Genomic DNA, 27,839 nt, shown 5'->3' on the forward strand with positions numbered 1-27,839 from the left:
CCGTTCCAGTGTCCGTGTCCACTCCGGTGTCTGTGTCCACGCACACAGGCCTGGGCCACACCAGCACTTTATTTGCACAAATAAATACCACCCAGTGTGCCTCATGGGGGCAGGGAGAGTCCGGCAGCACGGCTGCTCAGGTGACAGCTGGGGGAGCCCAGGCACGTGCTCAGCATCTCAGAAAAGCCCCAACAGGACCAGGCACCAGCCCCCGTGCAGCCTCACACAAACTCAGTGAAGTCATCCACGGAGGAGACGAGGCGCTTCCGCTGGCCTGTCTCGTAGGTGGGCGTGGACTCAGCTGGGGCCTGCGTGGGGGCCTTGGCATGGCCAGGAGGGTGAGTCTGCATCAGGGGCAGGCTGGCGTTTGAGTAGTGGGCTTCCTCACGGATCTGAGGGAGAGGGAGCTTCAGCAGCAAGTCCAGAAGGGGCGACACATGCTCCCCAGGCTGGATACCAGCACCCCCAGTCAGCCATCACGTCTCTGAGGGAGCGCCCCCACCCCCAATGCCCAGCATGCCCATGGCCCAACCTCCCTACCCGGTGGCGGAGCCGCTTGATGTGGCGGAGCCTGGCAATCCACTTGGAGGGATAGGTGTCGGTGGGGTTGGAGCGGCTGTGGTGCACCTGCGAGGCCATCTGGGGCGGGGAGGGCAGAACAGTGAGCCCTGCACAGGTGGCACCTGTGGGCCTGTCCCACCCACCTCCCGGGGGCCACCTCTGCTCACATTTGCGTGCAGGGCCATCTGACGGGCCACGAAGGGCAGGTTTCGGTCGGACACGATCTTGGCCACGCTGGTGTCCACGAGGCCCTCCATGTCTGGGGAGACACAGCACTCATGTGGGGCTCAGAGCCCCGGGTGCCTCCCCACCTGGCCCCGCGCCTCACCTTTCCTGCACTGCAGCGACACCAGGTTGCACTCATAATCCAGGGGAGTGATGATCACGTGGACAAAGTTGAACTGGCCCTGCCCGGACAAGAGCAGGGGTCACCCCAGCACCAAGGGCCACTTTCTGCCACCCCACACTTAGCCCAGGAGGGCAGCTGGCTCGTTGGTTAGATGCTCGCTAACTCAGCACATGTAGCCGCCACCTGCACACCCACACTTACTTCTCACCTGGCCTGGGGGCCACCACCCTGTCACCCCTCTACTGCCTCACGTACAGCCTGCATAAGCCAGACGGTCACACAGCTCCCAATCCCTCCACACTGCCCAGGGCTTCTGTGCTGCCCAGGAGACACCTGCCTCACTGTTGGTTGAGAGTAGCATGTGGAGCTCCTGGGCCGCCCAGGATGGCACACGGAGCATCCACACCTCAGGCCCCTCTGAGGGGGGTGTGTGTGTGTGTGTTTGTGTGTCTGTGTGTGTGTGTCTGTGTGTGTCTGTGTGTGTGTGTGTGTGTGTCCCCCGCCCCCCCCCCCAACAGCTCTACAATGCAGGAGGCCCACTTCGGCCTCCCCAGACACTCCTGCCTCTACCAGAGTCTCTGCCCCAAACCTCAGGGGGTCTGTGTTCAGTGACCTCCTGCAAGGCTGCTCAGTGCACTCAGAATAAATCCCAACGCCCCTGAGCACTGGCACCTCAGACCCTGGGCTGCGCCAGGCACCTGCCCACTCGGCCTTGCAGCTCATCCACACATGGCCACCCTGTGACAAGCCACCTGCACTGAGCCCGCCTCCTCCCCATGGGACCTCGAGCCCCAGCGACTTCCTCTAGGAAAGCGGGTGATACCAGGTCCAGCCCAACCGCTGAGCGACGACATGAGAGACGGACTGGGGGACAGGGCTCAGGGTTGTTACAAGCAAACGCTGCGTACCCACCACCTGCCGTGCACCCGCCAAGCACAGTCGCACAAAACCCACAGCACTGCATGGCTCCAAGAGGAAACCAACGGGTATTGTCCTCATCACAGAAGAGGACACGGCCCAGGTGGGGGCCCGCCACCTCAGGGGGTTACACAAGCGGGTCGTGATGTCACCAACGCTGACCCAGCGAAGCTCGCTATCTCTGCTCAACACAGAACAGGGGGCACTTGCCCAGAGAGATCCGGCTTCCAGCCTGGGGCCCAGATCCATGCCCACCTGCCCTTTGGGCCCCTTGCTCACTTTGATGGTGCCGAGCTTGAAGTCCTCGCCAGAGTCATTGTAGACAATGGACACGAAGTCGTTGCCCAGGTGGCGCTTCTTGTCACAGCGATGCTTGTCCACGTCCTTGGTGGGCATCAGGGTGGCGATGTGGAAGACGGCTGCAGGGCGGAGCGGAGCTGAGCGGGGTGGCGCCAACCCAGGCAGGGTGCCAGTGAGGGCTCCTCAGGCTGAGGCTGGGGGCCAGGACAGGTGGCAGTGGGTGCAGCCCTCAGTGCCCCTGAGAGGAGGGCTAGGTTTCTCCGGAGGCTCCTGAGGGCCTGCAGGAGCTGGGAGGAGCGGGCGGGGGAGGGCACACACCTTGCATGATGTCGTCATGCCAGCAGTAGGTGAACTGGCCGTCCTCGCCGCACACGTCCAGGCCACCCAGGTACACCTTGTCCGGCTGGCAGTCCTTGAGCTCAATGAGCTTGCCCAGCCCCGTCAGGAATTCTGTGTACCTGTAGGAGCCATGCTCATTGGACAGGATGGCGAGCTCACTGTTGCTCTGCAGGGAGACAAGCGGGGCACGGTGGCACCTGCTCCCAGGCCACCCCCCAGCCACATGCTGCCCCTCCCTGGCTCTCAGGACCCCAAGGGCTTGTTGCTGCTGGGGACCCAGAGGAGGGGTGACTGGTGTGGCTGGGCAGACAGCCCCACTTCTGCCATCGACCCGACTTGGCGAGGAAGCTTCATTCAGGGTGAGGCAGCTTCATTCCCGTCGTTGCCCAGGTGTGTCACCCCGCTCCCCCACTCTCTCGTAACTAGCCTGTCACTAAACTGGGCCAGCTCAGCTTCAGAACACACCCAGAGCCCTCGGCACCCCTCTGTCCCTGCTCCTCCAACCTGCCTCTCACTCCACCCACTGCCGCACCTCTGCCAGTTCTCAGCCTCAGCCGGAGGGTGCTTTTGAGACTCAGGTCGAGTCAACTTGAACCCTTCGCTTGGAACCACCTGAGGCCCTCCCATCTCACTGGGTGCTGAGTTCCTACCACAGCCCCACTACTTCCCGCCCCCACCGCCCCCACCCCGCCCGGCACCCCTCCCCTCTGCGCTGGCCCAGGAGCGCACTATGCCGCCCCCACCTGCATGTGCGCTCGCCTCCCTCGTCTTCACTCCATGTCTGCACTCCATGTCACCTCCCTCGGATCAGCGACATGAAAAGCGTGTCGCTCACACCTGCGCAGGCTCCCTGGACCCGCCACCTCCTCCTCCTCCTCAGTCCTCGCCACTCCGTGCACCACGTGCTCACACACTACCTGTCACTCTCACTCCTGGATCCCTGGCATGGAGCTCAATGGGCACCCGACACTCCAGCGGCCCTGCAGTGACCAAGCTCTGCGGAGGACAAGGGCCCAGACCCCCCCGCCCCAGTGGGGTGGACGCCCAGCTCTGCCCAGCATGCAGGCTGGCCCCTGCCAGCCTGGCAGCCTCACCTGGCCTTCTCCCACGTACAGGACGGCGATCTTGTGTGTGTCATACGATGGGATCTGGTCAAGGAGCTGCACTGACCGCTCAAAAGACTGTAGCCACAGAGCCCTGCCTGAGCCCAGGGCAGAGGCTGTCCCCTACCACCAGCCCTGCCCAGCAAGCCCCAGCCCAATGCCTGTCCAGGAGAGGCCTCTCCTCACGTAGGCAGGTTACCGCAGGCTGCCGTGGGGACCTGAGGCCGTAGCCCTCCACGAGCCTGGGCTATAGCCCCCACTGCCCAGCCCTGGGGCATCATCCCACTGTGCACCCCCAGCCAGGCTCCAGGGGGACCCTGAGGGGAGAGAGGGCCCGCCTACCTCATTGGGTAAAAGGATTGGCTTGTTGGACTCATCACCGAAGAAAGGTGAGTGGTAGAGCTGCAGGAACACAAAGCTGCAGGGGAAGAGAGATGATAGGGGCTGGGCTTGGAGCTACAAGCCCAGGTCCAGGGTCTCAGCCAATACGGTCACAGCCCATGTGGAGAGCAGCAGGGCCCGAGCCTCATCACCCAAGGAGCTACTCTCTCCTGTGGCTCCGAGCAGCCACGGGGCAGAGGATGTGCAGACCTGTACCCCAGCCTGCTCTGTCCTGGGACCCTCAGGCACCACGTCCCCACAGGGAACATCCGGGCACTCCCACCAGGAGGGCGAGGCTCACCTAGGGTTGATACCCGGCACCTTCTCGGTATTGGAGGTCCCAGCTCTGCTCTTGAAGGCGTCCCTCTCCACCCTCTTGCCCCTGCGTGACGGGGCCGAATCAGAGATAGTGTAGCCTCGAGGCCGCAGCCCACTGGGGGAGCGGGGACAGCTGGAAGGCAAGGGACCCTCAGGCTGGGTGGGACCCTGGCCCTGGCTCTCTTCGCCTGGGGTTGACCAGGCAGCACCTTCCCTGTCCAGGATCCCTGACTGTGACCGGGCCTTGGCCTCAGGGCTCAGCCGGCCGACATCAGCCTTGTCCCCAGGGTCCCCAAGGATGTCCTGCAGCGTCTGTAGTTCAGGCGATGAGCTTGACTTGCTCAGGGGCTGCGAGGGCTGGAAGGCGAGCTCCACAGAGGGCCGGGAGCCCTCAGAGGAGATGGCCCGCTCGATGGGGATCCCCCCAGCAGCCAACTCCTCGGCGTGGAATGACTTCTCCTCCTGGCTGGAGGTCGAAGATGACTGCAAAGAGTATATCCAAAGAAAATCTTCATCAAGAGGCACCACTGAGGGGACTTCCCTAGTGGCGCAGTGGCTAAGAATCCTCCTGCTAATGCAGGGGACACAGGTTCGAGCCCTGGTCTGGGAAGATCCCACATGCCACGAAGCAACTAAGCCCGTGCGCCACAGCTACTAAGCCTGTGCTCTAGAGCCCGCGAGCCACAACTACTGAAGCCCATGCGCCTAGAGCCTGTGCTCCACAGCAAGAGAAGCTACCACATCGAGAAGCCCGCGCACCTCAACCAAGAGTAGCCCCCGCTCGCTGCAACTAGAGAAAAACCCATGCACAGCAACGAAGACCCAACACAGCCAAAAATAAATTTAAAAAAACCAACAACAATGAAAATTCAATATACTTGAAAAAAAAAAAAAAGAGGCACCACTGACCCCACCTGGAGGCAACAAGGCCCCACCCATCCTCCAGCCCAGGGCCATGGAGCTGCCCAGCACCGAACTGATGGTCCCCCCATCCCCTGAAAGCACCTCCCTGTGCCCCACGCTCAGCAGAGGAGACAAGAGCCTCGCAGACGAAAGGATACCAGCAATGAGAAGCTATATCCCTGGGTAGACCACTGGAAAACCCCACACTGTCTTACAGCAGGGACTTGGTAGAACATCTAGCCGTTTTTTTAGATAAGAAAAGGCAAGGGGATGGGGTGGGCGGAACAGTGGAAAAACTTTCTAGAGTTCAGAGCAAATCAGTGATGTGCCACAAAGCTTAAGGTGGAGGTCCCACACCTGCCCCCCCCCCCGACTCAGCCCCTGCCTCAGCCCCCCCCCCCCCCCCGCCCCCCCCCCCCGCCCAGTAGCTGGGCTTGAGGTCTAGAGGCCTGCCTGGCCATGGAGGTCCAGATGGCAGCACCAACAGGGACCCTCAGGCCGGCTCTGGTCCCCAGCTGCACTCACCCTGCTGAAAGCTTCAGCGTGCCGATAGCGCCCGTCTGTGCCTAGGGTTGCCTCAAAGTCTTCCAGTTCGGGGGGCTCCACTGGCAAACTAGCCTCGCCTGGACTTCCCTCCTCCAGAACTACTGCAGAGTCTGGAAAGACACACACGGTGCTGCTGGGTGCCAGCCCGGCCGCCAGGAGCTCACGTGGCCTCAGGGGTACCAGCTTTTCCCCCACGAGAGGGCACAGTGGCCCCCCAGCAGGGCCACCCCCTCCCATCGAGCCAGCTGGAGGAGGGCACTCTTGAGCACCCTGGGTATGAGCCCTAACACAGGGTGTCTCCTACATGGGCTCCCAGGGGTCAGGATGAGAGGACATCTGCCTCCTCTAGTCCCCACCCATCCACCCCAGTGTCCACAGAAGCCACCTCTGCTCCTTCAGCAAGGCAGGTGGGCAAGGGCAGGCCGGACTCCCATGAGGAAGCCCCCCACCCCCCGCCCCGCCTGAGACGGGGCCTCCGCTCAGGAGGAGGGCATGCCTACACCAGCCCTCAGGAACTGGGGAGAAGCCAGAGCTCCTCCCTGCTTGGCCCCGGTCGAAAGACTGCAGCGGGAAAGTCCCTGTGTGGGAACACAGGCTCAGGAGCCATTCTGGAGAGCGGAGGCTCGCCTTCCGAGTCCAGGCCGACTCCGAGCCGGGCGCACTTAGGAGAGAGCATGACGCCCCCAAGCCGCGTTTCCTGTGCCAGCACCAGGGCGAGGGGGGTGAGAAGAAGCAACCGGGTTAGCGCCGCCCACACGCAGCCCCGCACACGCGCAGTCCATTAGCTGCCCATAAGAGCCCTTCTGCCACTGCACGCTCCTAGCTGGCTCCTGCCCATGCAGTAGGGCCCGGGCGGCTGGAGCCCCGAGCAGGCCACACCCTCCCTGCCGGGGCCTGGGAGCCACGGGCCAGAAGCCGGTCTGCAAGGCCCTCGGCCAGCCTACTGTGAAAGGTAGACACGTCCCAATTTGTGGGTTCACAAAGCCAGTCAGAGCACCAGGGGCCAGGGCAGGGGCAGCTCGGCCGAGGCCCAGAGCCAGGCTCGTACCCCAAGAGCTATCCTCCGTCGGCCTCTGGGGTTCAGTTGCCCGAGGTCACCTCCTCAGGCCTGAAGGGGCTAGGAGGGCCTGTCTGGCTCAGGAACAGAGCTCAGCCATGAAAGCGCGAGACAGTGGGGGTTCCCGCTGGCAAAGCAAACGCATTCGGCACCAATGTCCTCGTGCGAGTCAGGGCCCTGCACCCAGAGGGCGACGAGAGACTGAGGTGCCATCATGGAGGGGTGAGCGGATGAGGGACGATGAGTCAGCATCTAGGGGGCAAAGTGGTGCTCTGCAGCAAACACCGCTTTCCTTAAAGAGACGCACGAATACCTGCCCAGGAAATGCTCCTATGCAGCTTTCCTTGGCAACTGGACTGGTACAGGGAGGAGAAAGAGGCCACTGCAAGGGAAACCGTGAGCGGCCAGTCAGCAGGAGAGACTACGCACAGGTCAAGCAGAGAGCACAGGCACCACTAGTCCTGCACAGACCCAGAGCCTGGAGAGAGAGAGGGGAGGGCCAGCGATCGGCTGGAGGGGCGGGTGTGGCACACACGGGTCCCAGCTCTCCAAGCTGCTTGAGCGAACATCTGGCGGGAGTGCATCCCTCCTTCTCGTGAGTAGAGGTCCTCAGCCTCTAAGTGTCATCTGGCCACAGGGAAGGCCGGGGGTTGAAGGACAGCATGGGCCCAGCTGGGCAGGGCCATGAGAGCACAGGCAGGCGCAGGCAGGCTCAGGTATGCTCGGCGCATCCAAACCCAAACCCAAACCCAAACCCAAGCAGAAGTGTGGCAGCCTCCTGGAACCCTTGGCACCAGGCACCCAGAGAAGGTGCAGAACCAAGGCCTCGCTTGGCCCTGCCCGTGTCCACCCCATGAGTAGGGCCAGCTGAGCAGGGCCTTGAGCCCACCGATTCATGGTACCGCGCCTCCAAAGAAGAAGGTCGCCCCTGCAGGAGCAGTCCCCGCTCTCTGGAAATGGGCATCCCCCCACGGCCAGCCTTCTCCCAATGCCTGAGGCTGGCAGCACCAAGGCTCAGGACCCCACCCCAGGCGCATCTGCCATCAGACAGGGCACACCAGGTGGGCGAGAGGCCAGCGCTCACCTGTGTTAGAGCGTGGGGGTGGGGGGGGGCTTGGCTGAGCCGGCTGCCGGCACCGACAGCGACTTGTAGAGGGCCGTGTCGCGACGCTCCTTGAAGCGCTCGGCGGCCATTAGGGCATTGGACAGCTCCTGCAGGGGCGTGTTGTTGATGTCCGAGGAGAAGGGACTGAGTGGGTTCTCCAGGCTCATCAGCCAGCTGGTGTTCCCTGCAGAGGGGCAGCCAGCACCCCACAGGGCTCAGGGCTCGGGCCCAGCGCATCCGAACAGCCATCCCCTCCCGGACCTCCCCAGGCAGCCCCAGCCACGCTGGCCTTTAGGGAGCATGACTCGTGCTTCACCAGGGAGTAATGGTGGGGGGACCAGGCAAGGCACGCCCCTGGCCTTGCCCTGACGCTCCCACCCCCAGTCCCCCTGCCCCGGCCCTGAGGTCAGGGCAGCCACCAGTGGTCACTAGCCTCAGTGACAAGCACGAGGGGCCCTTAGCTCACAGCACCTGCTGCCCCAGGGCAGTTCCCACACTCAGGACAGGCTCAGCCAGGCTCAGGGCCAGAGGGCGAGCAGCCAAGGCAACTCAGCGCAGCAGACTCCTCCCCAAAGGGGGGTTCTGGGTGGGGCTCAGAGAGGCTTCTGGGCTCTGTCCACTCTCCCCTCCAGGCCCAGAGGACCACGCTTGGACTTGACCTTCCTCACTGAGCAGCCTCACATCCCAGCATCTCATCTGACCTCAGTCCACCTCCTCCCAGCCCACCTGGTTTCCTGCCTCCCCCACGGCCATGCCCTCACAGGAACCGGGAGGACTGGGCTAACACACACGAGGAGCCTCTCCCTGCCCCGACCCCCACGGCCCCACAGCCCAGCACGCAAGGCCTCCATGGGGCCAGCACCCCATCCCTCTCCTCACCACTCGGTCACCACTGGCCCCACACTGCACCTGAGATTCCTCCCAGGCTCTGGGCCTTGGCTGAAATGGCCCTGTCGTGGACTGAGTTGTGTCCCCCCAAATTCACGTGTTGGAGCCCTAACCTCTGGGACCTCAGAAAATGACTGCATTTGGAAACAGGCTCTTTAAAGCGGTGATTAAGGTAAAATAAGACCGCACAGATGGACCCTAATCCATTCTGACTGATATCCTTAAAACAAGATTAAGACACAGAGGGACAACCGCATGAGGATGCAGTGAGGAGACGGCCATCTAAAAGCCAAGGAGAGAGGCCATAGGAGAAACAAGCCTTGCCGACAACCTAACCTTGCACTTCCAGGCTCCAGGGCTGGGAGGAAATAAATTCTGTTGTTTAAGCTGTCCAGTCTGTGGTGCTTCGTTATGGCAGCCTGAGCAGACCAGGACAGACCTTCTCCTCACTTAGCCATGGGACCTCCCCTCACTGTTCCTCTCTGGGGACTCGGCTCAAAAGTCACCTCCAAATTGCTCCCGTGGCCCAGTCTGCCTGCCACTGGCTTCTGTGTGTCCAGAGTCTTTATGTAACTGTCCCACACTACGGGTTGACAGCGGCCCAGGACAGCTGAGCGCAGGTCCACCCCTGGGGTACCTGTGGGTCTCCGGACCAAGATCTCTGCCCAGCCCTGGGTCAGCAGGGGGACGTAAGCCGCCAGGTTTGTCTTCTCCTTCTGTGCTGGTAGCTGGGTGCTGGCTGAGGCTTTCTCGGGCTTGCTGGCTGGAGCAGTCTGTGAGCCCGGGGAAGCAGGGCTGCCAGGAAAGTGGGAGGCTGGAGCATCCAAGGCACCAACTCGAAGGCCATGGCCCCCTGAGGAGGAGAGCAGGAGGGCTGGTGACCACCACCACCCAGTGGAAAAGCCACTGGCAAGGCCTGGCTGCTCCACCTGGGGCCTGGGCTGGCCAAGCCCTGAGCTAGTGCCCAGAGGCAGCTCAGCCATCCCCAGGCATGGCCCTCTTCCAGTGTCAGTGTCGGCCTTGGCGGAGCCAGGGCAGCAGGAAGGGCCCCCATCACCTGTCCCATAGTCAGACCATGGCTCATTTCAGCTACAGTAGAGTAAAAAGCTCAAGGGGTGAGCTGGGCTGAGGGCCAGGACTGCTGAGGGCTCATAAGAAACACTGACCACGAGAACAGGCCTCCAGCGGCAAGTAGGCCTCGTGCCACAGCTGCACAGAAGGTCATGTCCCCCCACACCCCAACCCCGTGATAAGGGCTCACGGACAGCACTCTTAGTTATTCAAAAATTGGAGCAGGCCTAAATAAAGCCAGCCACCTTGATCCTCAGCTCCCAGGACCTTCCTGAGCACAGGGACTCGCAGAGGCACCCAGGAGGGAGGCAGGGTGGGCAGAGGCAGAGGCTCACCAGACATGGAGCGGACCCGGTCCCGGGCTCCACGGCACACCTGTTGCCCAGCCTGGGACTCCAGCTTGGCTGGTGCCTCCTTTGTCTGTCTCACGTGCACACTGGGGTCAGAGCTGAGGACAGAAGGGTCACCACAGAGCGTAACCAAGGTATTCCAGGGGCTCCAGGCCAGCACGACACTGTCTCATGCAGGCCTGGGCTCAGGACAGCCACCATCAAGGTCAGGCAGGCAGGGGCAGAAAGGTGGTCACCTCAACTCTGGGCCCCCCTGCAGCTCTCCTGAGTCCAGGCCCAGCAGAGACCGGGTCCCAGTCCCCACGCTCGTCGTCACAGTGACAAGCTTGTTCCCAACCAGCCAGGTTTTCGTCCTGCCACCTGCCAGGAGGAACTCTCCCACGGGGGACCTGAAAGCATAGGAATGTTGGTCAATACCTCACCCGCAAGAAGAAGTCCCACGTGCCACTCCTGCTGCCCCTTTGACCAAGTGCAGTCATAGAAGAAAAGCTAGGCCCTGCCCTCCTGCCCTGCCCCAGTCCTGGAGCCCGACTCGCACCTCTTGGGGACCGCCGTGAAGTTGGAGAACACGTATCTGGCCATCATGTCCAGACACGTCTCTGTGAGCTCCAGGTGGAGAGTTTTCAAGTTGTCGTCAGCCTGGGCCATTGAGTTCTCATCTGCAGACCCCAAGCTGGCGCTCGTGAGAGATGTCTGGATCCTGCTGGAGGGAGGAGTCACGGCGAGGTCAGGGTGCCAGGTGGGGGCTGAGCCATCTACCACCGGGGCCAAAGCTCAAGGCATGCAGGTGCTGAGAGGGCTGCACTCAGAAAGACCCGCCAGGGCGTGTGGCCAGTCGAGCCACAGCTTGGCAAACCGAGTGGACACATCATCCCAGGGGGTGGGCAGACAGGGGCTCATGGGAGAGACCCAGGCCCGCTCATCGGAGCAGAGGCTTAGGAGATGGGGAGAGACAGGCTGTCCCCTCACCGAAGCGCAGAAGAGTCAGGTGATGGCTTTGTGGCAGAACAGTGTAGTCATGCAGAGACACGGAGACCACAGGACACACAGACAAAGATTGCATTCTGCCCACAGGGCCACCTCCCATGGAGGACAGGAAGGGTCTGGGCTTTGTGTGAGGCTCTTCACCCACACACTTGGGCCGCCCCGGCCCTGCCCCAGTGACCAGGAGGAGGGGCTTGTGCAGGTTTCACTCTGATACAAATTTCATACTCCCTTTGCCGAGTTTTGCTCATGATAAAGAATTTGTTGGAAAAGAGCTAAAAGGAGAGCCTCACTGACCACTCCCCAACCCCAGCTCCCCACCAAGTCAAACCCCACTTGGTGGAAGCCAGCCTGAGGCTGGAGCCCCAGTCAGGCGTCAGCAAGCGGGTGGGTCTCCGAGCTGTGGGACACTGAGGCCTGAAGGAGCTTCCAGGTGAGGAGACAGTGCAGCCTGGCCTGTCGGCACGAAGCAATAACCCTCCCCCCGCCAGAGCCCACACCTGCACCCGGACACAGCAGGGAGAAGTGATGAGACTGCACCCCTGGAGAGGCCAGGCCTCCCCTGCCCAGCCTCTCGCAGGCTGGCCCCCAGCCCACTGACCTACACAAAAGCCCCCATTCCCTCTCAGCTACAGCAGAAAACAGACCTTTTCTAGAAAAAAAGCTTAAGAAGAAAGTCCACTGAAGAGAATATGAAAGAAAAGCCGAACCCTGGAGAGTGTGTCCCCACCTGACCTGCATGGGCGCTGCTTTCATTTGCAAAGGCCCCTGACCACCAGGGAGAGGCCTGTGGGCGCTGCCACTGGACACCCTCTATCTCACAGTGGTCACCCTGCTTTAGGCTCCCAGGCCGGCCTCTGAGTATGCTGTGCAGCCAGCCCGCACCCATACGAGCCTTGGTGACAGAATGCAACCTTTCCACCCCTCTCCACCAGGCTCCCCGGGCCCAAGGGCAGGGCTTGGCAGGACGGGCCCCTGCGGCCTGAGGGCTGCCACTTGGGCTCTCCTCCAGCTCTGGCCAGGGAGGGCGTGGGCAGGAGATGAGGTCATGCAAGCAGCCCCATGCACCGCCACCCGGGTGCTCCCGCCTGGCAGCGCCACTTCACGGGCCAAGCTCCAGGGTCTGAGCCCCCCACCCAACAAAGCCCACTACCTGCGGACCACATGTTCAGACACACTGATGCTGCGGCACCGGAAGGCATCGGCTGCAGAGCTCTCCTTGAATTCTTTCACGGGTGGAGAGTTATTCAAGCCTTGTTTGGGGGGTCTGGCTATCCTCAAACTACCAGGTGAGGAAGGAAGGCCCAAGCCCCAGAGAGCCCAGCTCCCGGGAGGGGAAAACAAGCCATTGGAGGGATGAGGAGGAAAGGTCACAGGCCACAGGGTCAGGATGGAGAGCCCACGGGTGAGATGAACAAAAAACCATGCCAGAGGCCAGTTAGCAGGGGGAAGAAACAGAAAACAAAAATGCATGAAAATACATCTTGTAAACATGACAGAAAAAGTAAGGTTTCACGCATGATACCAAAACAAAGAACATTAGTGCAAACTAAATGTGTGTGGACCGCATCGCACGGCAGATTCCAGGCTGTGCTGACCAGGCGTCCCGCCCACCCGCTCGGGACCAGGTGCTGAGGCCCCGAAGGTCATAGCTCAAAAAGAGGTCAGTTCTTAGCTCAAGGCCCTGGCCCCCAGCCACCAGGACCTTGAGAGAACAGCTTCTGACTTAGGTCACACTGACGTGGTCATTCTGGAAAATGCCGTATTCCCACCTAGGGAGAGCCAAAAAAGCTTGGACAGGAAGGTGGGGGACAGGAAGGGGGGCAGCCGTTCAAATGAAATGCAAACGAAACCACAAGGCCTAGCACGGCTCTTCTCAGATTTGGCGAAAGCGGCTGTGATGAAGAAGAGCATGACCCCATTAGCAATGGGCTGGGCGAGAGCTCGGGGGACAAGCCACCCTGGCCCGAGGCTGGGCATCTGTGGACCCTGGATCCTCCCATCCAGGCCAGGTGTTTGGCTTCTCAGGAGTCAGCTGCCCTGATGCAACCCTGGGCTTATTCAGCGGAGTCAGTCCCAAAACCTGACGCCCTAGAACTAGCACCTCAATCTCCAACTCAGCAAATCTGTACTCGCCCGTCACCCAGGCAGGATTGGCCACGACCCAGCACGCAGGCTCCACAACACCGCAGGCCACAGCAACCGGCTTGCTGAGGAGCAGCGCTGGCCTCTCCAGCCATGTGTGGGGCGTTTGCAGCCTTCTCAGGCCCCGCCCTGCTTCACAACCCCAGGGCACCTTGGAGCCCAGCATGGTCTGCGCAGGGCGTGCCCTCAGCCCCAGCCCGTAGGCACCATGCCGGCCACAGGCCACAGCTTGCGGGCCTGCCCTGCCCCACTGACACCAGGCCCGCCCACACAGGCCCCGCACCTCTTGGGCCTCTCGTTGAGACTGGTGCTCCGTGCTCTAAAGCTGTCCTTTTCGGGGGTGTCATCAAAAGACAGGAGAACGTTGGAGCGCAGACCCTGGCAGAGTGGAGCAGACCTGAGCCACAGGCCAGAAGGTACTGGCCCTCCAGGCACCCACAGGCTTCTTCCCTCCACACCTGCCAGCCCAGGTACACTGTGAGCCTGGGATGAGCTACAGGCCCAGGACAAGGGTGGCAGAATTGTGTCCCAGTGGCGCCCCACCTCTCTCTCCCCTGCCCGTCACCCTGATCCAGCCATGGTGAGCCAGCAGCAAAGCAGGTCCCGGCCCTAACAAAGGATGAGGCCTCCGCTGGCTTACCTTAGTGATATAAGGAACAAAATCTTTCCGGAAGGGCAGGCGGCACCTAATGAACCACATAGCTATGACGTGATGGGCCAGGCACACAATGTACTGATTGAACCTGCGACAAGAAGAAAAGAGAAGTGCTGGAGGTCCAGCGTGGCACCCGAGGGAAATGAGCCAGGAGCTGGGGGTGCAGATCAGAGGTGCTATGGCCACAGGGAGCCTATGTGGCTTTCTACTCCGAGAGGCCTGGCCTCTAGCAAGCAGAGGCCTCCAGCTGGCCTGGGCCACAACCAGGAGGGGTAGGGTCTCATAGGGATACACGGCAGCACTTACTTGGAGGGGTTGGTATACGGCAGGGAGATAGCAAACACACTGGCGTACTGCTCTGCTGCAAAGTTCCTGTAGAGCTGAGGTAGCCTGGCCAGAGCTGCAACACCAAGAGACAGCCAGTGAGGGAGCCCAGATGGGCCTGGCAAAGATGGGCCCACGGCCACAGCAGGGCAGGTGTTGCTAGAGTCCTGTGCTCTGTGTCTAAAAAGCCAGTGCAGCTACTCCGACCCAAGAAGGCAGCAAAGCAGTGAAGGTCACAACCCACCCAAACAGGACCTTCCCCTGCCCCTGGGCCTCGGCTCTCTACTCCAAGGGCTGGCAAACTATGGTCCCCACGCTCAATCCAGCCAGTGGCCTCACTTTATGACCTGTGAGCTAAGAATGGTTTCTACCTTTTCAAAAAGTTGTAAGCAAAAAGAACAGGCAGCCAAGGCATATCACACGTGGCCCTTTACAGAAACAAAGCCCTGCCCTGCTCCTGTTGTCCACACGACTGAGGGCCAGACATGCATGAGGTACTGGGAAGGGGCGAGTGGGGCACCCCAAGCTCCTGGACGTCACAACCTGAGGGGTGAGTAGAGCCTCTCCAAGTTGTAGTGTGTGCTGAGGGGGGACAGAGAGGAGGCTCTAAGAGCCAGGCCGAGTAGGGACCAAGGTCAGGCAACAGGAGGCTCTGTGCCATTTAAACTGACACGGAGAGGAGGAAAGAAGCCAGCCACTCGAAGGCCAAGAAGGAAAGCGTTCAAAGCACAGGGGCAGAAGGTACAAAGGCCCTGAGGCAGCAAAGGGTGGCCCACGGAGCACAACGTGCCTACAGGCAGCCAAGGTGAGGTCTGAGAAGGCAGCACAAGTTACTTCAGGCAAGGCACAGCCCCAAACTCAAGGTCCACCTCACTCACACACACCCAGATACACACGTGCGAAGCCACAGATGCTTACTCGACAGGAACTCGAGGAGTGGAATGGCCATGCTGGCCGTGGCTGAGATGTGCGTGAGCTTCACGACCAGGACAGGCAGCGCCTTGATGATGATGTCAGGCATCTCCACGCTGCAGATGGCCAAGGCCACCACGCACTGGCTGGCGCAGCGGTAGATGAGGCCTTGCTCCAGGCAGTACACCATCTCCCGCTGTGGGACAACACGGATGCCTCAGACCAGGCCCACCACAGGCTGGCCCTCTGTGCCCCGTCCCTGCCCATAGAGAGCCGTTCTGGTGAGCCAGGGCCTGGTCTCCCCTCTCCCACTCCAGAATGTTCTATAGAGGAGAAGACCAAGACTCAGAAAGGCCAAGTGCCTTATCCCAGGTCTCAGGCACCTAAGCGGCAGAGCCACCAGCAGCTGACCCCACCTGAGCCAAGGGGACAGCAAAGCTGGTCTGGTCAAGGTCTTCCTGACACCTCCCCACACCCCCACAAAGGTGGGGTCCCAGGTCCCCAGCCCACCCTGGAGCCAGGACATGCTAGGCTCATCACCCCCTTGGTTCTGGAATTCCCAACTGATTGGCCTTTTGGCAAGGGGAGGATCTGCCTAACACAGCAAGGCCGCCGGGCCCACACCAACCCTGGACAGAGTCCCCCATGAAGATGGCTCAGCTGTGCCCAGCAGGAGACAAGTGCCATCTCAGGCCACAGCCTCGGGCAAACCACCTGGTAGCTTAAGGCCCTGTGGATGATTGTGATTTCCTGCAGCCAGCCCCACCCCTCAGAAACACTTTGGGCCTTGAGGGTTCTCGGGGAACCCCAGTGAGAACCAGGCCAGGCCACACAGAAGGAGCTGGAGCTCACACTCACCCCAGGAGTTGGGGTGGGCAGTGAGGTGGGGGATGGCAAGTCGAGTGTGAGTTTCCAACAGCACTTTGATCAAGAGCAATGGGCTCACCACCCAAACAGGACTGAGTCTGAGTTTAGGCCTCTCGCCTTGCTGTGGCCTTGAGTGGGCTACCTGAGCTCCCTAAGACTTCTGTTCCCTGATTGATGAGGGCAGAGTAACAAAAGTATCAGGAATTTAAAGAGAAAGTAAAGGTGATGGCTCATTGCAGGCCTCCCACCCAGCAGTGCAGAATTAAGAAAACAGGCATTACTGCGTGTGCTTTTTGCATCTCATGACAGAGTTGGAGGTAGGCGGAGGGGGGGCCCTCTGCCCGGCTGCTATGCCTCTCAAAACAGGCTCGGCGCCGCCAAGCGTCTCAGCACCTATCCTAACACTGTAGCAAGGACAAGCCAGGCAAAGCTCCTTAGAAAGAAAATAGCACTGCATATGTGTGGAGGGGGGATATTCAAGCATTTCATTAAGCCCACTCCTCCCTGAGACAACTCAGGAGCACCAGTGAGTTCAAACGTCCGCGGTTCCAGGCTGGGCCAGCTGGCAGGGGTGCACTGGCCACATAGGGAAGCAGAGCCAGATGCCCTCGCCCTGGCCCAATAGCCACCCGTTAGGAGGAAAACGCTGGGCCCCTTTGGCTGAAGCAAGCATCCTGGGGACCAGGCTTTCAAAGCTCAACCAACCCGCTCCCATCTGGTACCTGTCTGGTTTTGTCCAAGTAGTTATGATAAGAAATTAACGCTGTCAGCACGGGAACCACAGCGAGATGCAGGTCGGTTCTGGAGAACCCTTCTGGGGTGCTTCGGAGCCGCTCGAGGGTCTTGGGACCTGAAAGCTAACAGCCAAGGGCCAGATGTGAAGCCCTGCCCGGCAGCTGGGTCAAGCTGGGTGGCCAGGGGGCACGGGGTGGCCCCTGAGAATGTAGGCCCAGTGGGAGAAGGGGTCAAAGCCCGAGGACCTTCCTACTTCCTGTTCTAGCCAGCAGCCTGCCTTCTCAGAGAAGTGGGAGGCTGCCCACTGATCCGCCAGGGAGACAGACCCCAGGGAGGAGGAGAGGGGAAGGAGTTAAGACCCTGCTCAGTCCTGCACACCCAAGCCCTTCACTGAGGCCCCCAATCCTCTGCCCGAGAGTTGGGATGGGAGGACAGGCTCCCAGAGGCACCATCTGCACTCCAGCCGGGGTCCGAGCCTCTGAGGGAAACAAGTTTGCCTCCCAGGCCTCAGTCTTTCAGAGCTGAGGAACTATGCTGTGGCCCCACCCACCACATAGGCCGCGGACCCGCTGTGCACGACGCAGGAAAGGCCCGAAGCGGAAGGCGCACCATGGAGCAGAGGGCGGCAGATAGCTGGTCAACACTACACGGGGAGGTGAAGATGAGGACCTTGTAGCGCAGAGACTCGGGCAGCTTGCTGAGCACCAGCTTCAGCACCTTCCAGTCAGTCTCCTGCAGGAACAGGGAAGACGGGGTCTCAGGGTTGGAAGCTTGATCTGGACAGCAGCGAGGCCTCAGACCTGCTCTCCTGTTCTCCACACAAGCCTGGGCCCTCAGTCCCTGCAGCTCGGGGAGCAGACGCTACTCAGAAAAAAGTCAGCCCTGGACGGCGGCTGCTGCCTCCAAACGCCAGGCAGGGCAGGAGGCCCAGTGCAGCACCACCCCTCTCCTCTCAGCAGGACCTGGAACTTCTGCACACCGGCCCCATCTTCCCCACCTTCCCAACGGTGATCCGAGGACGGCCTACCAAGGGCACTGGACCCAAGGGGCTCTGACGATGCCCGCCCAGAGCACAATGAAGATGGATCTGGAAAGAAGCTACTGTACTAGCTTAAAGAGAAGCAAGTATTCCTCAACGATCCATGAGCCCACATACCTGCCACAGGACCAAAGTTGACCCAGAACCACAGCATCGAGGACAGGGTTGTGGCCTGCACGGACCTTCCCTGGTGAGCCCTCCCAACCTCCACTGGGGTGACCACTGCCCATAAACTACACCAATGGCCAGGAGTCCTAAAAGCCTTTCCCCAGATCCCAACTGTGACACGGAGACCTTGAGACGCTCACAGGAAATCTCCGACAAACCCCTTTAATGCCAAACCCCGGTACCCCCGGGGAACCTGCTACCGCCTCTCCATCCAGCTCTGCTTCCCCACCCGTGGCCCCCAGGAGTGCCCCCCAGCCTATTCCGGGCTGCCCAGCCCCGCCTGCGGCACACTGCTGACCAACCCTCCTCCCTCGTTGCCCCATTGGGGAACAGGCCCAAGCTCCTCCACCTCCCGCCACAGGGAATTTACCTCCCCTACTTCCAGGCTTTGCTTACTCCTGCCGCTGGAATCTTCCCCCTCTTTCAAGACTGCCCTCACCTGCCCCTCCCCATACCCCCAACCAGATGTGACGGCACCCCCCGCTTCAGTCCCGCACAGCCTGTTGGTGCCTCCTCCCAAGGCACACCCCATCCTACAATCCAGTTATTTGTCAATACACCTCACTCTTGTACCAAAACCACCACCTGGAGGAAGGAACGTCTCCTCGGCTCCGCACCCAGCTTCTGGTGATGCACCACACACAGCAGGCGCTCAACACATGGCTACGGAACCGCTGTGAGGCCTCGAGGCAGACAACCAAGAAACAGGCAGCGAACCTCCCAAGGTTGCCAATGCGGGAGAAGAACGGTGGCCCCCGGGCAGCACCAGTCACTGCTTGGTCTGACCTAATGCAGCCGGAGGGTCTGACCATCTCACCTGCTTCAAACACTGCAGCAGGACACGGAAGAGCAAGGAGTAGGGCAGCGAGCCGAGCCGCACGGCGGGGCCTGCAGGTGCCGGGCCAGGGGGCCCAGTGGGAGGTGACAGGGGGCCACCAGCCTTCTTCTCAGAGCCCCTCTCCGGCTCCCTGTGGAAGCAAGTGGGAGAAGCACTGAGGCCAGAGCTCCCGCTCCACGAGGCTAAGGACTGATGCAGGCCCCAAGCCCCAACCCAGGGCTGTGCTCAGGATGCCTCTGGGACCTTCCCTCAGACACAGGACCACCCCAGGGCGGAGGGCAGCGAGCTCCCCACCCCCCACCCGCCCCAGGACCCAGGACCGTACATGTAGTCGCAGACGCAGTAGGGGCTGAACCTCACAAGCCCGTCCTTGCTGGGCAGGCCCAAGCGGTGCAGCGAGTCGGCCCGCAGCTGCAGGAGGAAGTCGAAAGCCTGCGGAGAGCAGGAGGTATGGTCCAACAGAGAGAAAGCCGCCACCTGGCCATGCAGACCAGCGCAGCTCTCGGGAAAGGCTGCCGCGCTAACAGCAACCACGCCCTGACTTCATTGCAGACGGTGGTGCTGGCGGAGAGGCGCGGGCAGTCATGGCCTCCTCCCTCAGAGCCCATGGAGGCTGTGACATTCCCACAAAAGCTGGGCGACATGGCAGCCTCTCACACCCGGGGAAACAGCGGGAGTGGACATATTGCACCTGCCCAGGCATCATTGCACGGCCCCGGTATAGACAGCAGAGCTCTGCTCAGGACACTGTCGCTTCCCCCAGCTATTGGTGGGTCATTTAACTGGAGTCCCCAAATGACAGGGGGCTGCCCCATTGGGCAGACACTCTGAAAGGGAGCGGGGCTTCCATCCCAGCGCCCTCTGCTCATCCTGGTGCCAGCTCCCATGGTGGGAGCTCATACCAGTATGCCCTGCCCTGCACCCCCGCTGCCAGTCACTAACAGACTCCGCGGCACCAGGGGTCTGGGGCTCCAGAGCAATTCCCTTTCTCTGCCCCCATCTCAGGCTGCCATGTGACTGAGAGGCATGCAGACCACAGGCAAAGGAAAAAGCAGCAGGTCCTGGGGAGGACGCAGCCACAGCTGGTGCTAAGGAAGGAACAGTCTGCTGAAGACCCCTCCCGGGCCCCCTGCCACCTCTCCAGTCTGCAGCCACTGCATTCACCAGGCCGGATGCAGCTGCTGGGTGCCCCAGGGAACATACCTGCAGCCGGATGCTGCTGGCAATGGGCAGGGTGTAGGTGTGCTTGTAGTGGAGCTGGATATGGCTGACAAGCGTTTCATACACACGTGTGGCGTGGCTGGCAGGCAGGGCGTACAGCTTGGTCTGCAGAGAGAGTGCGCTGGTCACTGCAAGGGCAGGAGGCCAAACTGCAGCCGGGGAGTCAGCACCTTGATGCCCGGGGGGAGAGGCCAGGCAAGCACTTTGGAGGTAACTGGCCGTACCCACCATTCTTTAAAATGTACAAACACTTCAAGCCACCAACTCTGCTTCAGGGCCTCATCCCACGGGTACGCCCACATGCGCCCACCCTTGGTGAAGGCAAAAAACCAGAAACAGCCACATATCTGTGTTATCAACAGGGAATTGGTTAATGAATCAGAGAAACCTGCCCAATGGCACACAACACAGCAACGCATGACAGGATCCACGTGCACCGACAGAGCACCTTCTCAACGTCACGAGGCAAAGCGGGAGAAACCAGGGGCAGAGCAAGGTGGGAGGTGTGCTTCGTGAGGGGTTATAAAGGGGATAATTCCCCTAGCTGCTGGGGCTGTTATTAACCCCACGATGAGCCCGTCTCCCCCACCTCTGCAAGGTCAAGAGCACCTCCCTGACAAGCCAGGCTACGGGAGGCCAGGTGTGAGAGTTCGCGGTGCTGCCAGCAACCTGGTTCTGGGGGCAGGGGTTATGGGGTGGTGCTGGGGCAGGAGGGACCCAAGGGACCCAGCTACAGCCAAGGGTCCCCTTTGTGGTACTCTGAGCCTTGGAGGAGAGCAGTGCTTCAAAATCGTATCACTGATGTTCTTTTATTTACTTATTTATTTTGAATTTCATTTATTTTTTATTGATATTCTTTTTAAAGAAAAAAATGATTAACAGAGTGGTGTCTCTTTGGTTCAAAAACAATATAGGGACTTCCCTGGTGGTCCAGTGGTAAATGCAGGGCACGCGCGTTCAATCCCTGCTCAGGAAACTAAGATCCCACATGCTGTGGGGCAGCTAAGCCCATGGGCCACAACAACTGAGCTCGTGCGCCTCAACCAGAGAGTCTGTGTGCCGCAAACTACAGAGCCCACGCACTCTGGAACCCACACGCCGCAACTAGAGAGAAGCATGCGCGCCGCAACAAAGAGCTGACGCAGCCCCCCAAAATAAAATAATTAATTTTAAAAAAACAACATAGAAGCATTATCCCTGCCTTCCACAAAAAACAAAACACACACACAAGGGAGAGGGGAGGGAGTTGGACACCACGCTTGACAAAGCACAAGCATCTCAGGAAGGACACCCATGGAGTTGGGCAGCCACTGCTCTGCCTGCCCATTTTGGTGGGAAGAAAGGAGGGAACAGAACTTTTTGCTATGTTTATGCTGTTCGCGTGTTTTAACTAGACATATATATTACTTTTTAATTACAAAAAATGAAAACAGGCTGGCCCAGGACTTTGCTCAAGTAGGAAACAGCTCAATTCTGCGGCCCCGGGTCACCAGGGCTCGATTTCCAAGTGAGGGCAACAGACCATCTCTTTTTCATTCTCCGTATAGGCTTCTGGGTTCATCCAGGCCACAGGGCTCCCCACAACCCCTCAAGTCAGGACACAGGGAGCACGGGGCTGCTATGGACAAGACACCAAGGAGGTGCCGTCCACTTTTTATCAAATTTTAAACTTCCACACCAGATAATAAAAGTCCACGTATAAACATGACGGAAACTGTTCTACCATCAACATTTTACGAAGTAGTTTATGAACCAATTGATTCAAATATTACATTTTACACAATACTGATACTGGCAGGTGACCCTAAGTATAGATAACACCACAATGCTTTGCAAGTCAGTGATCGAGGGCGGTAGCCAGTGGAAGAGCCTGATCGCTGCCCTGCTGGGGACGTAAAGGGACAAGTCCACAGCTCCATCAAGCCTCAAGAGCCAGGCGGTGCCCAGGAGCGTGTGAGGACAGCCACCACGCAGGAGAGTGAGCACGACGTGGCGAGAATGATTGGGAACAGAGAATGTGTGCAAATTGTCTGACTGATGAAGGACTTGTATCCAGGGTATGGAAAGAACCCTTACAACTCGAGAAAGACAAATAACCCAGTTTAAAAATGGGTAAAGAGGGCTTCCCTGGTGGCGCAGTGGTTGAGAGTCCGCCTGCCGACGCAGGGGACACGGGTTCGTGCCCCGGTCCGGGAAGATCCCACATGCCACGGAGCGGCTGGGCCCGTGAGCCATGGCCGCTGAGCCTGCGCATCCGGAGCCTGTGCTCCGCAACGGGAGAGGCCACAACAGTGAGAGGCCCGCGTACCGCAAAAAAAAAAAAAAAAAAAAAAAATGGGCAAAGGATCTGAACAGACATTTCTCCAAAGAGGATACACAAACAACCCGTCAGCACATGGAAAGATGCTCAACATCATTAGGAAAACGCGAATCAAAACCACAGTAAGATTTCACTTCATACCCATTAGGATGGTGATAATCAAAAAAACAGAAAATAAGGAGTGTGAGTGAGGATGTGGAGAGAATGGAAGCCTCATCCACTGATGCTGGGAATGTAAAATGGAGCAGGCCCTGTGGAAAACAGCCTGGCTGTTCCTCAAACGATTAAGCAGAGTTACCGGCTGACTCAGCAATTCCACTCCTAGGTGGATCCCCTAGAGAAATGAAACACATGTCCACATAGAAACTTGTGAGTGTTCACTGTAGCACGATTCACAACAGCCAAAAAGTGGAAGTGACCCAAGTGTCCATCAACTGATGAATAGATAAGCAAAATATAGTCTATCCGTACAATAAACTATTACTCATCCATATAAAGAAATGAAGTACCAACACACGCTACAACATGGATGAACCTTGAAGACATTATGCTCAATGCAAGATGCCAGACACATGAGGTCACATATTGTGTGATTCCATGTCTATGAAATGCCCAAAATAAGCAAATTCACAGAGACAGAAAGTGAATTAGTGATTGCCAAGGGCTGGAGGTGCTGAGGGGAGAATAAGGAGTGACCGCTAATGGGTATGGAGCTGCTTTGGGGTAAATGTCTCTAATGATGGCTGCACAACTCTATGAATACAACAAAGACCACGGAATCATACACTCTAAACGGACGAACTGTATGATATATAAGCTACATCTCAAAAAAGCTATTAAAAAAAGACCAAACAACCGTGGGGACAGAATGGACACCAGCCCTTCCCACCTCATTGGCTGTGGAGAGACGTGAGGTGGTGGTTCTGGCCCTGGCTTGGGAGTGTTTCTCACAAACTGGCTCTGGCTGGGCCTTGTCCACGCTTCCCTGACCTGGTCAGGGCTCTGACCTGGTCCCCCCACTGTAACGAGGAGTTGGGATCACACTCGGACTGCCCTCTGAGACCCCAGGGAGTGCCCAGGTCTCCTCGGGGATGGGTCGCTAAAGAGCAGCACTCCAATGAAATGCAGAGGCCCACCTGAAGGATGACCAGGAGTCCCAGGACTGCAGTCTTCACATCCTCCAAGGAGGCCGAGTACACCACCACATCCCTTTCCTCCAGCTCAGGGGGTGGAGACAGGGAGCGGGCAATCACCTACAGAGAGAAGATCTCTATTTAAATTCCCAACTCTGGGCTCCCTGAGGCAGCAACCATCAGATCTGATATTTTCTACCCAAAAATACTTTCTCCTTTATTTCTCAAGAGGAAAGATGCACTCCCCTCATCCAAGGCATGGTTCAGAAACTGCAATGCATTTTGAAATTAAAAGGATGCTGGCTGTGCAGAAGGACAATGTGCCCAAACCCCACCCCCAGCCAGTCTCCCCCGAAGCCACAGAGCCATGTCCCAGGACCCCTGGGCAGCACGGCAGCAGGACAGCGCCAAGCAGCAGCAGGCCCGGCCAGACCTCCCAACACCGCCCCATCTCTGTTAGGAGGGAACCCCATCTCGGAGAGACCCAGGCAGTCTCCCTGCAGAGAACGGAGACAGCGGGTCCAAAGAACATTGCTGTCCGCTGGGCTCTGCCACAGAGAGGGGTCCCAATGGCAGCCCAGGCGCCCCAAGCCCCAGGCTCGAGTGGCTCTCACTTTCTCAATGATGTCCAGCAGGCTATTAAAGTGGTGGGTGTGGCAGCCTTCAGCCAGATCTACCAGCAACTGGGTGGCCAGCTTTCGGACTTGGTGGTCTTTATCCTCCGGGACGTGGGAGAGCTGTGAGATGACCACTGAGTTGATCAGCTCCTCCTGCACCAAGCACAAGAGAAGCCAGGTGAGCCACTGGCCACACGGCCAAAACTCACCTAACACGTCGTTAAAGACTTGGGACAACAGCAGCGGGGTGTGCGAGCGCCTGAGAGGCCCAGGCCTCTTCCAGGGCACTCTGTGCGTCCCCTTGGCTCAGGAGAATGATGACGACTACACGTTGGCCCAGCCGGGGCATGGCCCACAGGCTCAGACTCAGACGTGATGCAGCAGTGAATGTCCCTGCTCCCTCTCTGTCATTCAACATCACAATTAACAAGGATCCCATGTGGAGGGCTCTCTGCCCTGGGGATAGAGAGACCTCGTCCCCGACATCACAGAGCCCACTATAACGGGGCAGCAGGACGAGCGCTTTCACAGAAGCAGGTACAAAGCGCTACAGGAGGAGAGAGCAGGACGAGAGCGACCCCAACACGAGGGACTCAAGAACCCAGAGGGCTTCCTAAAAGAGGCAGCACTGAGCTGGACTCTGAAAAAGAATGAATTCCAAGGGACAGAGATGCAGGGAAAGGGAAGGCTGAGAGGGTAGGAGGGGTGGGCAGGTCCTAGGGATACCAGGCATTCCAGTGAGGCCTCGGTGAGGAAGGTGCTGGGAAACGAGGGGAGATGTAGAGCCTGAGCACACCTCCCGGAGAAGAGAGCCCAGTGGGCAGAGGCCGCTGCCGATTCTGAAAGAAGGACAGGCCCTGGCTGCAAACCTAGTGAAGGATGGACTGGAGGGGAAGAAATGCAGTAGAGAGGTTGGTAGGGGCTGCCACCACCCTGGCATCTGGTGATCAGCCCAGAGCCCGGAGAATGAGTATGATTATAAAAATAAAAAGAAAATGTCCCCATGCAAGACTGTTTTCCTGAGGGCAGGGACTATGCCATCCTGGCCGCTCAGCCACAGGCCTGGCAGAAGGCACCAAGGCAGGGAGGGAGGGAGGGATGAACGAGGAAACAAAGCCTGCCACAGAGAGGCGCTGGCAGACCCCAGGTCCCAGGCCAACCCCAGGAGGCGTGTAGTGCCCTGAAAGGGCCACGCGCTGCCTCTCGGGTGAGCATCACCCCGCATGGCTTGTGGAGGCCGCCCTCGCACCTGCTGCCCCAGGGCTCCCGCGCCAGCATGGATACACACCTCATAGAACTGCCTGTTGATGAGCAGCACGAAGGACAGGACGTCCAGCACCTTGATACGCACAGCACTGCGCAATTCGTTTCTGGGGGGAGGAGCACACCTGTTGGGGCTGGGCGGGTGCACCAGCCACCGGCCTCACCCTCCCCCAGCCCGAGTAGCCCAACCTCCAATGGCTTCCCTGGGGACCCAGCCCCCAGACCCACCCGCCTCCGTGTCAGGCAAGACTGACTCCAGATCCTCCCCGCGTGGGGCCCGGCTCGGCAACATCCAGACCAAGAATGGGGTAAAGGGGCAGAGAACTGGCCCTCAGAGATGGCCTCTTTCTAGATGACCACTCCACAGGAGGGAGTAAGCACAGAGGCCTCAGAGAACTCTGTCCTCTGGAAGACAAACCCTTTCCTGCTCAGTGAGAACTGTCACTTTCAAGAATCGGAGAGGAAAGTGCTAACTCTCAGTGTCCTGCCTGCAGTGCAGACACAGGGTCAGGTGGGCCTCCAGAGGCTGCCTACCTGAAAAATCTCTCCATCAGTAACTGCAGGTTGTGAATCCAGCCATCCTTTGCTGGATGGATTGACTGAGCCCTGTAGGTTATTAAGTTTAAGAGGGAGGACTCCTGTCAAAGGAAGAAAGACCTGGAGTGAATGAGCCGCTCTGCCCTTCCAGAGATTTTTTGATAAATACGGCCCCATGCTGCTGGCCCAAGAGACCAGCCACTCCGAGGCCCAGGTAGGGAGCCCACACGATAAAGGCCCTGCTGGCAGCAGTGAAGATTCATTTAAAACCCACATAACGGACTTCCCTGGTGGCACAGTGGTTAAGAATCCGCTTGCCAATGCAGGGGACATGGGTTCAAGCCCTGATCCAGGAAGATCCCACATGCCGTGGAGCAACTAAACCCGTGTGCCACAACTACCGAGCCTGTGCTCTAGAGCCTGCACACCACAACTACTGAGCCCACTTGCTGCAACTACTGAAGCCCACCTAGAGCCCACGCTCTGCAACAAGAGAAGCCACCGCAGTGAGAAGCCTGCGCGCCACGACGAAGAGCAGCCCCCGCTTGCCGAAACTAGAGAAAGCCTGCGTGCAGCAACGAAGACCCAACACAGCCAAAATAAAGAAATAAAAGATAAAACCCACATAAAAGCCTTGCATCAGGCTGAGCCCTTCTGGCACCAGGACTGCCTGCCTTTCGGAGAGCAGACATGCTGAGCATGAAGCCAACTGGCCCCTCCCTCCGCACAGGTGGGAGGAAACGGATGCTTAGGCTGTGATGTGCTCTCACAGACCCACACGCATTCAGCCTCCTGACGGCACGGCAGACTTCTCTGCTGGAGCACAAATCCCAGGGGAGCAGAAGCCTGCCAAGGTTTTTACTTCAAACTCACGGAAAACTTGCCTCCAGACCCACACAGCCAGACCTCCGGGAGCTGAGCAGCCCCTCCTCTCCCCCAGCAGCCTGACCTAAACCACCCGCTTGCCCAAGCACCAAAGGCCCACTGTGCTGGAGAGAGAGGTGGTCTTACAGGCCTCTGGTCTGCACATCTCTCAATGAGCTCAAAGTATCTCTCCTGCGAGCCATGGAACTCATTTTGATCACACAGCTCTTCCACCGTGGTCAGCAGGTCGTGGACGATAGCTTTGAGTTCTGGGCTGTCCAGGCTCTGCAACACGAAGGCACGGTTACACAGGAGGGATCTCAGCTCCCTTCAAGGACTCGGCATTGGAGTCCTCAGCTCAAATGAGCTGAATCCAGACACCCTCTCAGGTCCTCCCACTGGACAGGGGGCACGAGTGCTATTCCTGCCCATTGGGGAACGGTGGGGCCCAAGGGGTCCTGGCTGTGCCCACATGGCGGGCCTCCACTACTAGTGTGTTCACACCTCCCTCAGGCTCTCGCATCTTCTGGAGGCCCCAGGGGTGTGGCCTCCCAGACCATCACTCCAAGATGAAGCACTGCCTGACCAGCTGGTCATGACAATGATCTGGCCCAGCAGCCACCCCTGAGGGACAAGAACCCAGGCCCTGCTGAGTTCCGGTCCTTCCTCCCACGGGCCTGGCCGTCCGCCTAAAGCCCGCCCCAGTGCCCCAGACCCGAGCCCATGCTATATGGGGCCTCATCTCATCTGCAGCCCCTGCACCATCACGTCCTCCTTCCTGCCACAGTCAAAGCCCTCCTCCAAAGTTCCACCAACTGCAGGCAGCATTCGAGACACTTTGGGAACTGTCTTCAGGGTCCACTTGCAGGCCATGGAGGCCACCTGGCGTGTTACTCTGTCGATCTTGATCAACACTACCCCCCACCCCCCTTGCTCACCTATTACATAGTCCTGCTTCAACTGATAGAGGGGATTTGGGAAAAACAGCCGTCTTCAGTGGACGGTGAGTTGCCACCCAAGAGCCATCA

At 59.3% G+C, this 27,839-nt stretch overlaps 1 protein-coding gene across 1 annotated transcript in view; it reads right to left on the reverse strand.

Moving 5' to 3' along the window:
- Positions 1–3: 3 nt before the first annotated feature.
- The window catches only part of TSC2 (TSC complex subunit 2), a 37,319-nt gene continuing 9,483 nt past the window's right edge, over positions 4–27,839 (reverse strand). Inside the window, 32 exon segments of the mRNA XM_027117813.1 lie at positions 4–392; positions 541–639; positions 729–820; positions 890–968; positions 2,108–2,247; positions 2,447–2,633; positions 3,562–3,648; positions 3,913–3,988; positions 4,253–4,752; positions 5,698–5,828; positions 7,089–7,157; positions 7,860–7,875; positions 7,877–8,064; positions 9,406–9,621; positions 10,175–10,287; positions 10,426–10,578; positions 10,728–10,892; positions 12,327–12,455; positions 13,602–13,696; positions 13,959–14,061; positions 14,280–14,373; positions 15,216–15,405; positions 16,799–16,933; positions 17,421–17,543; positions 18,836–18,986; positions 19,182–19,288; positions 20,060–20,182; positions 23,534–23,650; positions 24,145–24,300; positions 25,436–25,517; positions 25,945–26,048; positions 26,959–27,096. Coding sequence (XP_026973614.1) covers positions 222–392; positions 541–639; positions 729–820; positions 890–968; positions 2,108–2,247; positions 2,447–2,633; positions 3,562–3,648; positions 3,913–3,988; positions 4,253–4,752; positions 5,698–5,828; positions 7,089–7,157; positions 7,860–7,875; positions 7,877–8,064; positions 9,406–9,621; positions 10,175–10,287; positions 10,426–10,578; positions 10,728–10,892; positions 12,327–12,455; positions 13,602–13,696; positions 13,959–14,061; positions 14,280–14,373; positions 15,216–15,405; positions 16,799–16,933; positions 17,421–17,543; positions 18,836–18,986; positions 19,182–19,288; positions 20,060–20,182; positions 23,534–23,650; positions 24,145–24,300; positions 25,436–25,517; positions 25,945–26,048; positions 26,959–27,096 — 4,329 coding nt within the window. The 3' untranslated portion in view covers positions 4–221.

Source organism: Aethalodelphis obliquidens, unplaced genomic scaffold (assembly GCF_003676395.1).
Source record: "Aethalodelphis obliquidens isolate GAN/ISIS:26980383/991018 unplaced genomic scaffold, ASM367639v1 scaffold18, whole genome shotgun sequence".
Taxonomy (NCBI): Eukaryota; Metazoa; Chordata; class Mammalia; order Artiodactyla; family Delphinidae; genus Aethalodelphis; species Aethalodelphis obliquidens.